This window comes from Sorex araneus, chromosome 5 (assembly GCF_027595985.1).
Source record: "Sorex araneus isolate mSorAra2 chromosome 5, mSorAra2.pri, whole genome shotgun sequence".
NCBI classification, from domain to species: Eukaryota; Metazoa; Chordata; class Mammalia; order Eulipotyphla; family Soricidae; genus Sorex; species Sorex araneus.
Genome location: NC_073306.1, coordinates 54,740,130 through 54,754,071, shown reverse-complemented (window position 1 = coordinate 54,754,071; position 13,942 = coordinate 54,740,130). Strand labels below are relative to the sequence as shown.

Sequence of the window (13,942 nt, the reverse complement as noted above, 5' to 3'; positions counted from 1 at the left end):
CGCGCACAGGCGCACGGGAACCGCGGGCGGCCGCCTCGGGGCGGGACGGGGCGCGTCAGGCACGCGCGAGGGCAGCCCCGGCGCCTGTCCCAGAAGCCCCCGCGCCGCCGGGGTCCTCGCAGCCCGCCGGACCTTCCGCCGCACGTGTCTGCAGCGCGATGCCCAAGTCCAAGCGGGACCAGAAAGGTGGGCGCCGGGGGAGGGGGCTTGGGGCTCGTGGGCTACCCTGAGCGCGGAGAGGGGCCGGGGGACCGGCCTGAGCGCGGGGGCAGACGCTGCCTTGCCCCTTGCGAGGCTTTTCCCAAGCCGTCGGGCTGGGAAAACTGCGCGCGATCTCTCTTCCGGCGCAGTTCCTTCCCTCGGCTCTATCAGACTTTTGTATTTGGGCTACACGCTCACCACCCAGCTCGCCTGATTTTGTTTTCCTTCTTCCCTTCCACGCAGTTTCATGCTGATATCTAGATCTTTTTGGTCTGGGGGGAATTTTCTAGTTTGGGGAGGGGGTCCCCACCCAGCGGTGGCGGTGCTGGAATGCAGGGCCCTGACGTGCCGAGCATGAGCTCCGGCCCCTTGGGCCATCTCCCTCGAGGTCTGGAGTTTTGTACTTGAAGTTCCTTCTGCTGAGCCTGCTCAACATTGGGATGTTCGCAGGGCCGGGCCAGACTCCCTAAACTGTCAACCCCAGTTCCCGAGTAGGTTCAGGCAGCGAATAATCAATCCAGCCTTTCGAGGTGTTGGGGCTTTACAGCAGTTAGAACAAGGAAAGGCCTAGCTCACGGGGAGCTGGGGATTTTAGGGGGAAACTCCCTCCCCAATACCAACAGTCAGATGGGAGTGAGGAGGACCCTGGAGTCGATAGAGGAGAGGGGGCAGGGAAATGCCCGGAAGGGCTGGAGCATTTGCTTGGCTTTGTGAGAGGTTTGATCCCTTTACTACTTGTTCCTCTGAGCACTGTCAGGAGTGGCCCAGAATGCAGAATAAAATTTTAAAAGAGAGAAAGTGCTGTTTTGTATAAATGACCAGAGGAAATCTCTGATGAAGTTACAGATGAGGAAACACCTGAGGAAAGGAAGGAGTGACCCATAAGTTACCTAGCGGGTGCTGATGTTTCATGGAGAGGGAATACAGTCAAGCCCCCAAGAAAGGAGAGACAGGAGCCAGTGTGGTGGGGGCAGAGGGAGAGAAAGGGGGTGGAAGGACGGAGTGGGCAAGGCCTCACAGGACTCTGCTTAAAATTGGGATGGACCTGGTGAGAGCCAAGGAAAGACTTTGTTTCACTTTGCTTTGGGGGGTGGCTGGAGGTTGGCCACTCATGGTATTGCTCAGGGTTTACTCCTGGCTCTGCACAAGGCTCACTTCCCAGTGGGGTGCCTGGGATGGAACCTGGGTCAGCCGTGTGCAAGGCAAGCACACTGCCCATTGTACTGACTCTCCAGCCCCTTGACTTTGTTTCATTTTTGTTGGGGGGCCACTCCTGGCAATGCTCAGGACTTCTTCCTGGCTCTGCGCTCAGGGACCTGGCACTGTGCTCTGGATGTGGAGGGCTGGGGAATCAATCCCCTAGGCTAGCCCCTTGCATGCAGCCACCTGGGGCTCAGTCCTGAGTCCTGCCAGGAGTAAGCCCTGAGCACAGACGTGTGTGGTCCTAAAAATAAAAACTTTTTGTCCATTTCTTGAGCATGGGAGCAAATGACAAGAATGGAAACTAAGGTCAGTAATCCAAGTGAGATATCCTGCTCATGGACCACATGGTGGCAGCATGCAGGGAAGCTTAGCATGGATGCTATGTTTCGTTTGCCTCCTGAGTGGTCCATTTCCTTCCTGTGCGTAACCCTTATGAAAGGATGTGAAAACTGGGCTGGGTTAGGAGGAGGGTAGCCTCTTCTGGGGGGACACCCAGGACTTTACAACCCTCAATGCTCTGTTCAGTGTGACATGATTGGACACTGTTTGGGGCCATAGTCTGAAGAAGGGGCAGTTGGACCTGAAGCTGCCGTTATAATGCAGGGATGAACCCCCTGCAGAGAGGCATAACCGCCTGGCATGGGCGGAGACTCTAGTCAGCGCAGTCCTGGTCTGGTTCCTGACTCCAGGCCCCTGGGAGCCTGCATCTGCCACTGGCCGGGTCTGCTGCAGGAGCAGGAAGCCCCACCCACCCCCACACCTCAGTGTGCATTTCCAGGTCAGCTAGGAGAGCGCGCAGCATCATCCAATTGTGACAGGCTCGGGAATTCCAAAGATTTAGGTGTGCTGAGGACCCTGAGAATAACGTTCTAGCTCAGCTCCCTCTCTCGGCTGGGTTCTGTTGAGAGCCCCCAGGTGAAGGGGCGTGTCTCTAGGCTCCAGTGCTGCTGTGTCACCCTTACTCCTCCTCTTTTTCTGTCAGTGTCCCTCACCAAGACTGCCAAGAAGGGCCTGGAACTGAAACAGAACCTGATAGAAGAGGTAAGGCCTTGTGCTCGCTCTGCTTCTGGGCCTCGCAGGTGCTTGCTGAGATGCGCTGAGGCTGTCAGCAGGCTTTTTTTTTTTTCTTTTTGGGTCACACCCGGCAATGCACAGGGGTTACTCCTGGTCCTACACTCAGGAATTACTCCTGCCGGTGCTCAGGGGACCATATGGGATGCTGGAATTCGAACCCGGGTCGGCTGCGGGCAAGGCAAACGCCCTACCCACTGTGCTATCGCTCCAGCCCCTGTCAGCAGGCTTTAAAGAAAAAGACAAAGACCGAGCCTACGGCTCCATTAGGCTGGCCCTGGGGGATGGGAAGGCGGCTTTCAGTCTGCCCAAGGACGGACGAGGGCATCCCTGCAGTCGGAAGAGGCACCAGCCTAGTACTGGGTGGCTGCAGCTGGCCGAGTGGGCATCCCCCAGGAACGTTGTTTCCTTTAGACCACCCTGTCCGGGCTGTGACCGCTGCCTGAGCTCCCTCCCCCTGGAGCAAGTAGCCTCGAGTAGCTGCTGCTCGGTCAGCCCCAGGGTTGAGTCAGAGCAGAGAGGGGGCCACCCCGCTGCTGACGGCAGCCAGGCCTGACCCCTGGGTGGGGTGAAGACACCCCCCCACACACACACCCTCCGCACTGCCCGTGCAGTTGCAGGGGACTTAGCAGGTGTGCCTGCCCCCTGGACTCCAGTGCCCCCTGAATTGTCTCACAGCTTCGGAAATGTGTGGACACCTACAAGTACCTTTTCATCTTCTCCGTGGCCAACATGAGGAACAGCAAACTGAAGGACATCCGCAATGCCTGGAAGCACAGCCGGTGAGCTTGGGGCCTGAGAGGGGGTGGGGGGCTTGCCTTGCACACACCCGCTGGGGTTCAGGACCCCATGTGGTCCCCTGAGCCCCATCAGGAGTGGTCCAGGACTGCACCCATCCCCCCACCCACTCCCAGAGAGCCAGGAGAGCCGGGGGTCACACCAGGCATACCAGGCCCTGCGTACTCTGTGTGGAGTGTCGCGTGTGCTTGGGGTTACACACCAGGATAGAGAGGCTTGAGCGGCCTTTGGTGTGAAGCAGGACAGATCATCCCACGGAACCGGGCTAAGACAGCGTGGCTGGAGCTGGAGTGATAGCACAGCGGGTAGGGCGTTTGCCTTGCACGCGGCCGACCTGGGTTCAAATCCCAGCATCCCATATGGTCCCCTGAGCACCGCCAGGGGTGATTCCTGAGTGCATGAGCCAGGAGTGACCCCTGTGCATTGCTGGGTGTGACCCAAAAAGCAAAAAAAAAAAAAAAAAAAAAAAAAGCTTGGGCAGGTGGAGGGGCCCAGGGCTGGAGCGGGGCTGTTCCTTCGGCAATACCCCTTTCTCTGTAGAATGTTCTTTGGCAAAAACAAAGTGATGATGGTGGCCTTGGGTCGAAGCCCAGCTGACGAGTACAAAGACAACCTGCACCAGGTGAGCCTTTGGTGTCTGCCCCTCCCCGGGACGGAATTGGTCCCTGCCTGAGCCCCTCTGCTCCAGTGACACCGACGCAGACCCAACCCCACTTTCTTAGGTCAGCAAGAAATTGAGAGGGGAAGTTGGTCTCCTTTTCACCAATCGAACCAAAGAGGAAGTGAACGAGTGAGTGTTTGCGAGGAGCGGGAGGGGGAGGAATCCCCAGGGGTTTGTACGGGTCCTGGTGCTCTGGGACTAGTCTGTCCCTGGTGAGGAGGGGGCCTAGGGAGCCTGACTGCAGGCGGGCTGGGGTGCCAGGCAGGAACCTCCCTTCCCACCTCTTCTCTCCTCCTCAAGGTGGTTCACAAAATTCTCCGAAATGGACTATGCCCGGGCCGGAAACAAAGCCACTTTCACCGTGAGCCTGGACCCAGGGCCACTGGAGCAGTTCCCGCACTCCATGGAGCCACAGCTCAGGCAGCTGGGCCTGCCCACTGCCCTCAAGAGAGGTATAAGACAAGGGCCCAGCTTGGCGCTGAGAGCACCTCTCCCTGCCAGTCAGGCCTCTACTTCCTGTGTTCTTGTGGGAAAAGAGTTCAGCGGGCAGTAGGCCTAGGTTGGCCCCTGGGCACTGCTGCATATGACTCAAAAACAAAATAGGCACTTAACGGAGATAAGGGGGGTGCCGCCATCACGGGGGCAAAAGTTGATGGGGGATGAGAATTCAGAGCTTGGATACTGCACCCTGGGGGTGAGAGGGCACTGTGGCTCCCAAAACCCTCCCAGGCCGCGGAGCTCCCCCGAGCCCTGGGACAGGGGCGAGGGGGGGGGTGACCTAGTGACTGTGGACCCCTCTCTGCAGGTGTGGTGACCCTGCTCTCCGACTATGAGGTGTGCAAGGAGGGCGACGTGCTGACCCCCGAGCAGGCCCGAGTCCTGGTGAGTAGCCACTTGTACCCACGGTGGCCAGCGGGCCCGGGCACCACACACACCACTGCACTCTCCACCCTGGGCCCCTTACTGCCTTTGTCTCTTGCAGAAGCTTTTCGGGTACGAGATGGCAGAGTTCAAGGTGACTGTACAGTACATGTGGGATGCGGAATCGGGGCGGTTCCAGCAGATGGGAGAAGAGGACGAGCTGCCAGAGAGCGCGCCCGAGTCTGCAGATGAGTCAGAGGACGAAGACGACAGCTGATGTGCGCTGGAGCTTCTGTGCTCCTGTGGATGGGACTGTGCCCACCTGTGTCTGAGGCACGGCAGGACGTTAGGGACAGACTTGCTCTCAAAGATGAAACCTCATGAGCAGGGTTCTCCCTGCAGGCTGCACACGGACTTTCTCAGAAAAGAACTAGCCTTTCTTTTGTGTGATCTCGGGGCTCTCCATACACAAACCTCCCACTTAGCGCTCCAGCCCCTTGGGCAGGCCAGGCCCAGCCACCTTCACACAGGCATGCCCGGGCATACCCTCTGCTGGGGGTGCTCAGCCTCTGAGCACACCCCCCACCCCATCCCAGTGCGGACTGCAGCATTTTGCAAAAGCTTAGGGGAACAACTCAAGTGCCCATCAGTGACTGGAAAAAGATGTGACAAGTAATAGACAAATTTATAAAGCAATCACAAAATAACCCAAAGCAAGAAAACCTCGGGCAGTAGTAGACAAAGGTGGGGTGCTTTGTCTTGTACGTGTCCACCCCAGACTTGATCCCTGACACTGACACTTACGTGATCCCTTGAGCCTGCCAGGACTAAGCCCTGATGATAGCCAGATACAGTCCCAAAACCCAACAGTAAGTCTAAGAGATCTAACTGCTGGGTTACATGGTAACTTTTTGTGTGTGTGTATGTGGGCTTTGGGCCACACTTGACAGGGTGTGGAGCTTATGCCTGGCTCTGCGCATGGATCACTCCTGGTAGTGCTTGGGGAACCATGTGCAGTTATAGGGATCAAACCAGGACTGGCTTCGTGCAAGCCATTGTCTGTTAATTTCGAGTTCTCTCTGGCCTGTTGGATCTTTTGAGGAGCTGACAGCTTACTTTCCAGAGCAGTTGCATCATTTTACATTCTGCCACTTCAGTGTATGAACTTTCAGTTTTTCCAAGTTGTTTTTTTTTTTTAATCTGTCCTGATAGGTATGAAGTAGCCTTTGTTGTGGTTTGGATTTACTTTTCTCTGATGGATAATATATTCAACAGTTGTTTTGTTCTTGGTTTTTGAAGCACATGTCATGATGCTCAGGGCTACTCATGGATCTACACTCAGTAGTGACTCTTGGCACATGTTACCTGAGCACGTGTGTCGCCCACATCTCCCCTCGAGACATGGACTTTCCTAACTTCATACTTTAATACCGGCATGTGTACTGGGGCTCCCTTTCCATGATGGTGAAGCCCACGTTCTCTCTTGAGCAGTTTCTTTCCCTCAGTCTCCAAACTTCCAAATAAAATGTTATACTTTTAAAAAAAGGAACGACTTCTAGTGGTGCCATAGGCAAGGCAAGCTCCCCACCTGCTGTGATATCCAGCACTGTAAGCTCCAACCCCGGAACTAAGGAAGGATCTTGAGGATGACAAGGTGACAAGTAGCTTTAGCTAAAACAAAAGTGGCAAAAAACTACTTCAAGAAATTGTAAAAAAGGGCTCAGAGCGCCGGGACTCTTACATGCAGGAGGCCTGGGTTTGGTTTATGACATCACGTGGTCTGAGAACTGGGAGAAATGACACTCAGACACAGAGCCAGGAGGAAGTATACCCTGAGCAGTACTAGTTATGGCCAAAACCCCCACAAAAACTGACCCATGGCATGCAGAAAACTCTTTGGTGGTATGGAGGTGGGGGGCACTGCTCTAATAGTGCTTTCATCAGTTACCTAAGGAAAGCAGGCATGTGGCTCTCCTTCAGATCAAGCTCGCTCGGGCTGGGGGGACACCCAGTAGCCATGCCTGAGAATAGCGGTTTTCAGCCTGGTAACTCTGCACGCTGCTATTCCTGGTTCTGCCCTGTCAGCAGTGACTCCCAGGTGGGAGAGAGACTGGCAGAAGCAGAGGAGACAACCTGCATTACAGGCAGGCCGAGAGCTTGCATTGTTCAGACAGGAGGTGCTCACCTCAGGCTCAGCCCCAACCTGTGAGGTAATGGAGCCACCAGGGATCTAGACAATCAGGAACCACACTCGGCAGGGGTGCGGCTCCTGGTGGAGCACATCTCACATCCCCGAGTTAGACGCCAGCACCCCTCACCCCAGCACAGGAAATGGAAAACAAAGCCCACACTAGGTCGTTTTAAGGCAAAGACTGGTTTTCAGAGTAAAGACGTGACAGAAAAACTTGGCAATCTGAGCCCCTCTGGGGCCTAACGGAAGTAGTTGGGACACTCGTGGGCGACCACGTCCCAGGCCCGATCAAAGGCCTGCACCACCGATGGCTCCAAAGGACCTTCCTCCACTGCTGCCAAGTTCTGCTCCAGCTGCTCCAGGCTGGACATGCCCAGGATGACGGCATCCCCACTGGCACCCTGCAAGGACAGATGTCAACTCCTTTCTGCACCCGAGCAAGCCCCACGATACACACCCCTCCCAATGTTCCTGCCCTTGCCCACAGGGGAACTGCTTGAGATTTTGGTTGGGGGGGCCCACCCCCAGCATCTGCTCTGGTCATCCTGCAGTGCTGGACGGTGAACTTGGGCCTCCCACAGGCTTATATTCTGAGCCACCTCCCCAGCCCCCAGAGGGCACAGGAAGTTGATTACACCTAGAGAAAATGCCTTCAGTCACTGTTAATTGTGACACTAGATCCTCTGCTTTCTCCCCACACTGCTCATCCCCAGGCCTAGGCGCAGAGCGGGCTGCTCTGTAAATGAAGCTTAGTTACATGACCACTTCAGACTCTTCTTTATTTTCTTTTTTTTTTTGCATTTTGGGTCACACCCAGCAATGCTCAGGGGTTACTCCTGGCTTTGCACTCAGGAAAATTACTCCTGGCGGTGCTTGGGGGACCATATGGGATGCCGGAGATCGAACCCGGGTCGGCCGAGTGCAAGGCAAACGCCCTACCCACTGTGCTATGGCTCCGGCCCCTCTTCTTTATTTTCAACGCAGTTACAGCTCCCACTTATTGACAACATGCTAAGTCAGTCACACCTGGTAAGGCCTAAGCAGTCATCAAAATGACGCTGTTACTGCTCTTATTACAGGGCCTCCCACTCAGATAGCTACTAAAAACAGGAGGCCTGCCCAGGTCAGAGAGAAACCTAAGAGGAAGGTACTATTAGAAGTCACCTAAATCTAATTCTCAGCCACACCCACCAGTGCTCAAGGCTTACTCCTGGCTCTACTCAAGGGGTCACTCCTGGCAGTGCTCAAGGGACCATGGGATGCCAGGCAAGCACCCTACCCACTATACTACCACTCCCCCAACCCCGCTGTTCCGTGATGCCAGGGATTAAACCCAGGGTCTTGCATGCGCCACACACAAGATCCACCATGTGCCCGCCCTTCAGTGTGGCCTCGACTCACTCCGGGGCAGGGCTCACCTGCAGCTGGGAGTGGTGGTACATCCAGCGGAAAGAGGCCGAGGTCATGCCAGGCGTGCTGGAGCCGTAGGCGGCCTGCAGGGCTTTCTCCACCAGGGCGATGGCCTCGAAGTGGTGCTCCTTCCAGAAACTGGGTGGATGGGGTGGGGGGAGAGGTAGCTAGTGGGGCACTGAGACAGGCACCACCCCACCGTGGGGTTACAGGGCCCCTAGCCAAGTAACTGGAAAAGCTGTGTCCACCTCAAATACGGCAAGGAGGGGAGAGTGTCCCGCCATCTGGGGTAGCAAAACCACGCAGATGCTGTCATGCCAGACCCTAACGGCATCTTTACTCTGAGAAACATCAAATATGCCTGCCTTCCCCTAGTATATCAAAAGGCACTAGAACTGGAGCAGGACTCAGCCCAGCCCCCAAGTCCTAACTCAAGGTTTGCTCATGGCATTGGTTTGGGGGCACACCTGGTAGTGCCCAGGGGCTACTCCTGGCTTTGCGCTCAGGGGTCCTTCCTGGGGCTGCTCAGGGTCATATGCCACGCTGGATGTGGGGGATCAAACCAGAGTCAGCCACATGTACGATAAGCACCTTATCCCTTGAGCCTGCCTGCCTTTCTTCCCCTTTGGGACATCCAAGGAGCACTTCTCTTGAGAGACTGACCTGGCCCAAGGTCCTGGGACCTTCATTTCCTCATGGAGGCCACAAAAAAGCAAGAAACACCACCGGATAGGTGAGGCCCACAGGAATCAAGACAGAAGGTTCCAGGCAGTCAAGCGGGCCTGAGCCCCGGGAAGTGTCTGGCATGCCTCACTTTCACAACAGAGGGGCCCTCCATTCCAGCCCGCCCATCCTGGCACACCCCAACTCACCGGTTCCTGTAGGTCTCCGCCCAGTTATTCCCAAAGAAGCGGCCCACAGGCTGTTTCCCGTCCTTGTCCTCATACTTGTACTTGCCGGTCAGCAGGCCCCCTGCGGAGGGCAGCCATCAGACCCCTCCCCCACACTGCTTCCGAGGCTGCTCTGTGCTGTGGCAGATGTGGGGGTGGGGACAACCCAGGAGGGGAGGGGGAGACAGCCCAGCCTCTTGTCAAAGCCCTCCTCACCTCCCAGATCTCCCACAGAAATCTCCTGGGTCAGGAATGCCTCCCACTGGTGGTGGGGAGGGGGTGGGAGGGAACCCCACTGCAGCCCGTACCAGCCAAGGGGTTGTAGGCGTAGAACCTCAATCCAAAGTGTCTGAGGCAGGGGAAGAGCTCCGTTTCCACCTGCCGGGTGGTGGCGTTGTACATGCCCTGCAGGTAGAAGGGCCAGCTGGACAGGTGCACATGTCCAGGGAAGGGAGAGCTGTCTTCACTCAAAACCTCCGTCAAAAAACACCCAGGACTTGGACCACAATGGCCCAGAGGATGGTGCCAGGGATGGGGGCGTCGTGGTGGGACGCAAGGGAAACCAAATGGACAGACTGTCGCGGGGCTGACTATGGGCTGGACACCGGGTTCCAAATTAGGAGCAGTCCAACAGGGAGTCCGGCTCCAAGGGAAGAGGCTCAAGTGGAAACGGTCATGCGGGCCCTGTGGCCACGGCAGCAGCTCGGAGGGGGACGTGCCGAGTGCTCCGAGATCTGCAGGCCCTGCTGGGCTGCGGGGACGGCTTTCACGGGATGAGACCCAGGAGGCGTGCGCCAGGCTGACGGGCAGGAAGGAGGGAACTCTGCGGGGCCAGGATGAGCAGTGCCCAGGAGCTCACCCTTCCCTGGGGAGAGGTTTGAGCAACACTCTCGAGGCACCGGGGGCCATCGACAGGCTGCGAGCAGGGGAGGGTCTGCGGGGGAGAGAAACTGGAGGCCGAGGGAGGATGGGGCCAGGAGAACTGGAGCAGGCAGGAGGCAGAGAGACAGAGATGAGGGCCCCGCAGCCCTGGCCCTCACCTGGTACACCGTGGGCAGGATCCAGCCATTGCTCTTGCAGAGGGTACAGATCTCAGCAACCTCCCAGGCAGCATAGTTAGAGAGGCCAAGCTCCACGAACTTACCCTGCAGGGGAGAAGCCAAGGCTAGAACCTCTCACAGGCGTTCAGGAAGGGAGGAGGGGGCCGGGTCCCGGGAGCAGGGTCCGTGCCCGGCTGTCGATGCTCTCTGCGGGTGGGAAGGGCAGAGTCCAGGCCCCTGCTCACCTCCTGGTGCAGCTGGTGACAGGCGCGCAGCGTCTCCTCCACAGGGGTGTTGTGGTCGGGCGCGTGGAGGTAGAAGAGGTCCACCCGCGGGCACTGCAGTCGCTTCAGCGACGTCTCGAGCTGGGCCCGGAGACTGTCTGGCTTCAGCGACTTCCCGTCCCAGGGGTTGGCTTTGGTGGCGATCTTCACTTTGAAGGGAGAATGAAACGGTTGAGAGACAACTTCTTCTTTAGTTCCAGTGTCTTGGCCACACCCGGCAGTGCTCAGAGGCTACTCCCAGTTCAGTGTTGGGAGGGTGCTCCTGGCAGTGCTCAGGGGACCATGCAGTGCAGGTGATCAAACCTGGGGGTCCCACACGCAAAGCAGGTGCTTAGCCCATTGGGTCACTTCCCTCCCCTTGGACTTTTTTTTCAGTCTCTGGGTCACACCCAGCAATCTTCAGGGCATACTTCTGGCTCTGCTCGGGATCACTCCTGGTGGGGAATGGGGGATCATAAGGGGTGCCAGGGAGAGAACTCAAGTCAGCCATGTGCAATGCAAGACCCACTATACGGTCTCTCTGCCCCACTAAGAGATGTCTTACAAGCCATGTGACCCTAGCATTGTGACCCTGACTACATTACTTCAGTTCTCTGGGTCTCAGTTCCCTAATCTACAAAACAGGCATAAGCTGTCCTCACAGCGCTGTCAGGAAGGTTAACCCACATGAGATCTCCAGGGGATGCTGTGATCAGCCTCCAGATCAGGCCCGCCTCACATCAGAGGTGGCACTCTCAGGTTGAGCTAGACACAAGCGCTTTCTGCCCTCAAGGAACTCACGTGCTACTGATGTCACAATCTAGGTGCTGCTGACAGGCTAAGTGTCACACAGAATAGTGCTGAAGAGAAGTGTGCAGCCAGCCTGGGAACTCCAGGGGAGGAGTCTAGACTAGGTGACATCCTGGAAAGCTGAATCTCCAAGAATGAGTAAAATGAGAACACCGGCAAAGTCACAAAGATAAGGAAACACAGGTGGAGGAGAGTCTGTCCCTGCAATTTTAAGTTATCCGGGCAACAGCCCCCGGCCAGGAGGCGTGGGGAGAAAGGGGGGCACAGACCCAGTCCCCAAGAGTTTTCTCAAACCTGCAAAGGTTTGAAGCCGACCTGGATGCATTATAGAAAAAGAACTCTGGGGGTAGGCACGGGACTAGGCAGGCAAGACAAGAGGCTGTCGTAAGAATTCAGGAAACAATTCAGCTGCATGAATCTGGGCCAGCCAGACACCAATTGGAGAGACGGCACAAAGGCCAAAGGAGCAGAAGGTAACTTCGGTTTCCCTGATCCTCCCATGTCACAGAAGCACAGGCCCGCAGCAGAAACACACTGTCCAAGGTCGCTGTGGGGGTGTTCACAGGAGTCCCAGCTGTCTGGAACGATGGGCACAACCAGACTCTAGCTTTCCTACTTGCTAAAGCCAGCGGGACCAGCCGAGCCAGAGGTGGAGCCGGCCGACCACTGGGACATGGAAGCAAACAGGCACTGTTGCTCCGCTGGGTTTCCCCCGTTATCTCCTCGTCTCTCCACCCACAACATTCTTGGTGTGAGCCTGGTCTCAAGTCCAACACGGGGACTTAGACCCTGCGAATGCTCAGCTCCCAGGAAGGGGGAAATCTAACTGAGAAACAAAATCAGGCAGCCCGGTGAGCTGTCCAGGGCTCCAAATTCCAAATTCCACAGGGTCACTCTCGGCCTCGAGACATCCCCGGCTATGCATCTTGGAGAACTCGAGTCAGACCACAACACCCCGTGGCCACCCTGTGGGCTGGGAAAGAAGAGCTGAGAGTGGAAAAGGAGGCCGAGTGCAACAGAAAGCTAACATTTACGGACTCCCCTCTCCCTCCCCCCCAACATGCCAGCCACGTTCCTCAGGTGCTCCAAAGGCATCAGGCCATGGGGAACAGACTGTCCCTCACACTCCATCACGCGCCCACACACCTGGCATTTCCAAGCCCAGCCCTCTAAACCCCAACGTCCCATTTTGTCATGCTCTGCCTGGCAAACCACGACTGGTTCATGGAGGCCCAGCTCTGGGTTCTCTGACCTTCCCTATGTGGCTGCCCCAGTGCCAGCCCTCTCCGAGTGTCCCTCCAACTCCCTCTTCTTCTGGGCTGTCCAGCAATCATTTCTTACATTCAACACTGCCCCCACCCCAACACCACCAGACTGAGTTCCCCGAGGGCCTTTCGGCCCCCTCCCTCCTACAGCCCAGAACAAAGCTGCCCCAGGGCCATAGGAGTGGACCAAGGGCTGCAGAGATAATACAGCCAGTAAAACGGCCCTATTGGAATGCGATCCCCTGAGAACAGAGCCAGGAGTAAAACCTGAGCACCACCAGGTGGGACCTAAAAACCAAAACCAGAGTGAATAGTGAAGTTAGCCTCCTAGCATACAGCCTGCCCACCTCCGCGGTTGTCTACACCACTCCCGAGAGTCAAGAGTACTGCCAAGTGATCCGAGCAAAGTCTAAGTTCTGATAAAGACTAAGATGATGAGGAATAGGTGACCAGGGAGCGCACAGGCGGTGTGCAAAAAGGGGAGAGTACAGGGGCACAGTACCGGGCCACAGTATCAGGCAGGACACAGAGCTCTCTGGAGAGCGGAGTGGGGGCCCAGGATGGAACGGGGTTGGGGGGCGGGGGTTGGAAAGCCATGCACTCGGCTCGGGGCAGCAACCCCCCAAAAGGAAGCGCAGAGGGTGGTACCCAGGACAAAGCACTGTGGAGGCTGGACAGGACGAGGCCTGAGACTCTGAGGGTTTCCAGAGCTTCACCAGCTGCAGGCGCACGGGCGCTGCGCCCCGCCGGGTCGGTCCCAAGGGCTGGCCGAGGACGCCGCCAGGTGTTACCTTTGCAGTCGCCGCCGCCCAGCCCGAGCCCCAGGCCGCCCACGATGCTCTCAGACTGCCCGTCGCTGTACATGAAGGCCGTGTCCAGCTCGGTGTAGCCGCGCTCCAGGAAGGCGCGCACGGCCGCGGCGCTGGCCGGGGCGTCCATGCGGCGCCCCATCTCCATGGTGCCCAGCACGGTGCCAGGCAGCGCTGGGCCGCCCGAGGCGGCCCGCGATGGCCGGGACATGGCGACGGAGGGAGCGGCGCGAACGTCGGACGGCCCGGGACGACTGGCACTGCGGGCAGCTGCACGGGCAACGGCACGGGATGCGGCGCGCAACATGAGGTCGACGCCTGCGCGCTGCGGCGACCGGACTCCGCCCACCGGCCTCGGGTCACGCCCACTCGTCGCGGGTCACGCCCACCAGCCGCGCTGGGCAGCTGGGAGCCGGGGAGCGGCGGCTCCGCCCCGCGCACGCGCAGCCCGCTCGCCACGCCCCCGGGG

The 13,942-nt window shown here is 57.7% G+C and overlaps 2 protein-coding genes across 3 annotated transcripts; one reads left to right on the top strand and one right to left on the bottom strand.

The window, feature by feature from the left end:
- The first annotated feature begins 20 nt into the window (after positions 1–20).
- On the top strand, positions 21–6,085 carry MRTO4 (MRT4 homolog, ribosome maturation factor). 2 transcript variants are annotated; one of them, XM_004603386.2, is made up of 8 exons: positions 21–186; positions 2,387–2,445; positions 3,154–3,257; positions 3,814–3,895; positions 3,996–4,063; positions 4,235–4,386; positions 4,740–4,816; positions 4,917–6,085. In XM_004603386.2, exons 1-8 carry the CDS (start codon positions 159–161, stop codon positions 5,070–5,072), a joined length of 726 nt encoding a protein of 241 aa, XP_004603443.1. In that variant the 5' UTR covers positions 21–158; the 3' UTR covers positions 5,073–6,085. The 2 variants fall into 2 exon arrangements, with proteins under 2 accessions (XP_004603443.1, XP_054994216.1); XM_055138241.1 differs by having other exon boundaries at positions 22–186; positions 3,090–3,257.
- Positions 6,086–7,150: 1,065 nt separating this feature from the next.
- AKR7A2 (aldo-keto reductase family 7 member A2) lies at positions 7,151–13,830 on the bottom strand. The gene is made up of 7 exons (XM_004603387.2): positions 13,456–13,830; positions 10,572–10,759; positions 10,327–10,431; positions 9,595–9,691; positions 9,269–9,368; positions 8,405–8,534; positions 7,151–7,387 (listed from the first exon to the last, which is right to left on the bottom strand). Exons 1-7 carry the CDS (start codon positions 13,778–13,780, stop codon positions 7,226–7,228), a joined length of 1,107 nt encoding a protein of 368 aa, XP_004603444.1. The 5' UTR covers positions 13,781–13,830; the 3' UTR covers positions 7,151–7,225.
- Between the last annotated feature and the right edge of the window lie 112 nt (positions 13,831–13,942).

Coding starts and splice junctions, on each gene's coding strand:
- AKR7A2 (XM_004603387.2), bottom strand. CDS start 13,780: ATGTTGCGCGCCGCATCCCGTGCCGTTGCCCGTGCAGCTGCCCGCAGT. Junction 9,692..10,326: donor TCCTGCCCACGGTGTACCAG/GTGAGGGCCAGG, acceptor TTCTACCTGCAG/GGCATGTACAACGCCACCAC. Junction 9,369..9,594: donor CGCCTACAACCCCTTGGCTG/GTACGGGCTGCA, acceptor TGCCCTCCGCAG/GGGGCCTGCTGACCGGCAAG.
- MRTO4 (XM_004603386.2), top strand. CDS start 159: ATGCCCAAGTCCAAGCGGGACCAGAAAG. Junction 4,064..4,234: donor ACCAAAGAGGAAGTGAACGA/GTGAGTGTTTGC, acceptor CTCCTCCTCAAG/GTGGTTCACAAAATTCTCCG. Junction 4,387..4,739: donor GCCCACTGCCCTCAAGAGAG/GTATAAGACAAG, acceptor CCCTCTCTGCAG/GTGTGGTGACCCTGCTCTCC.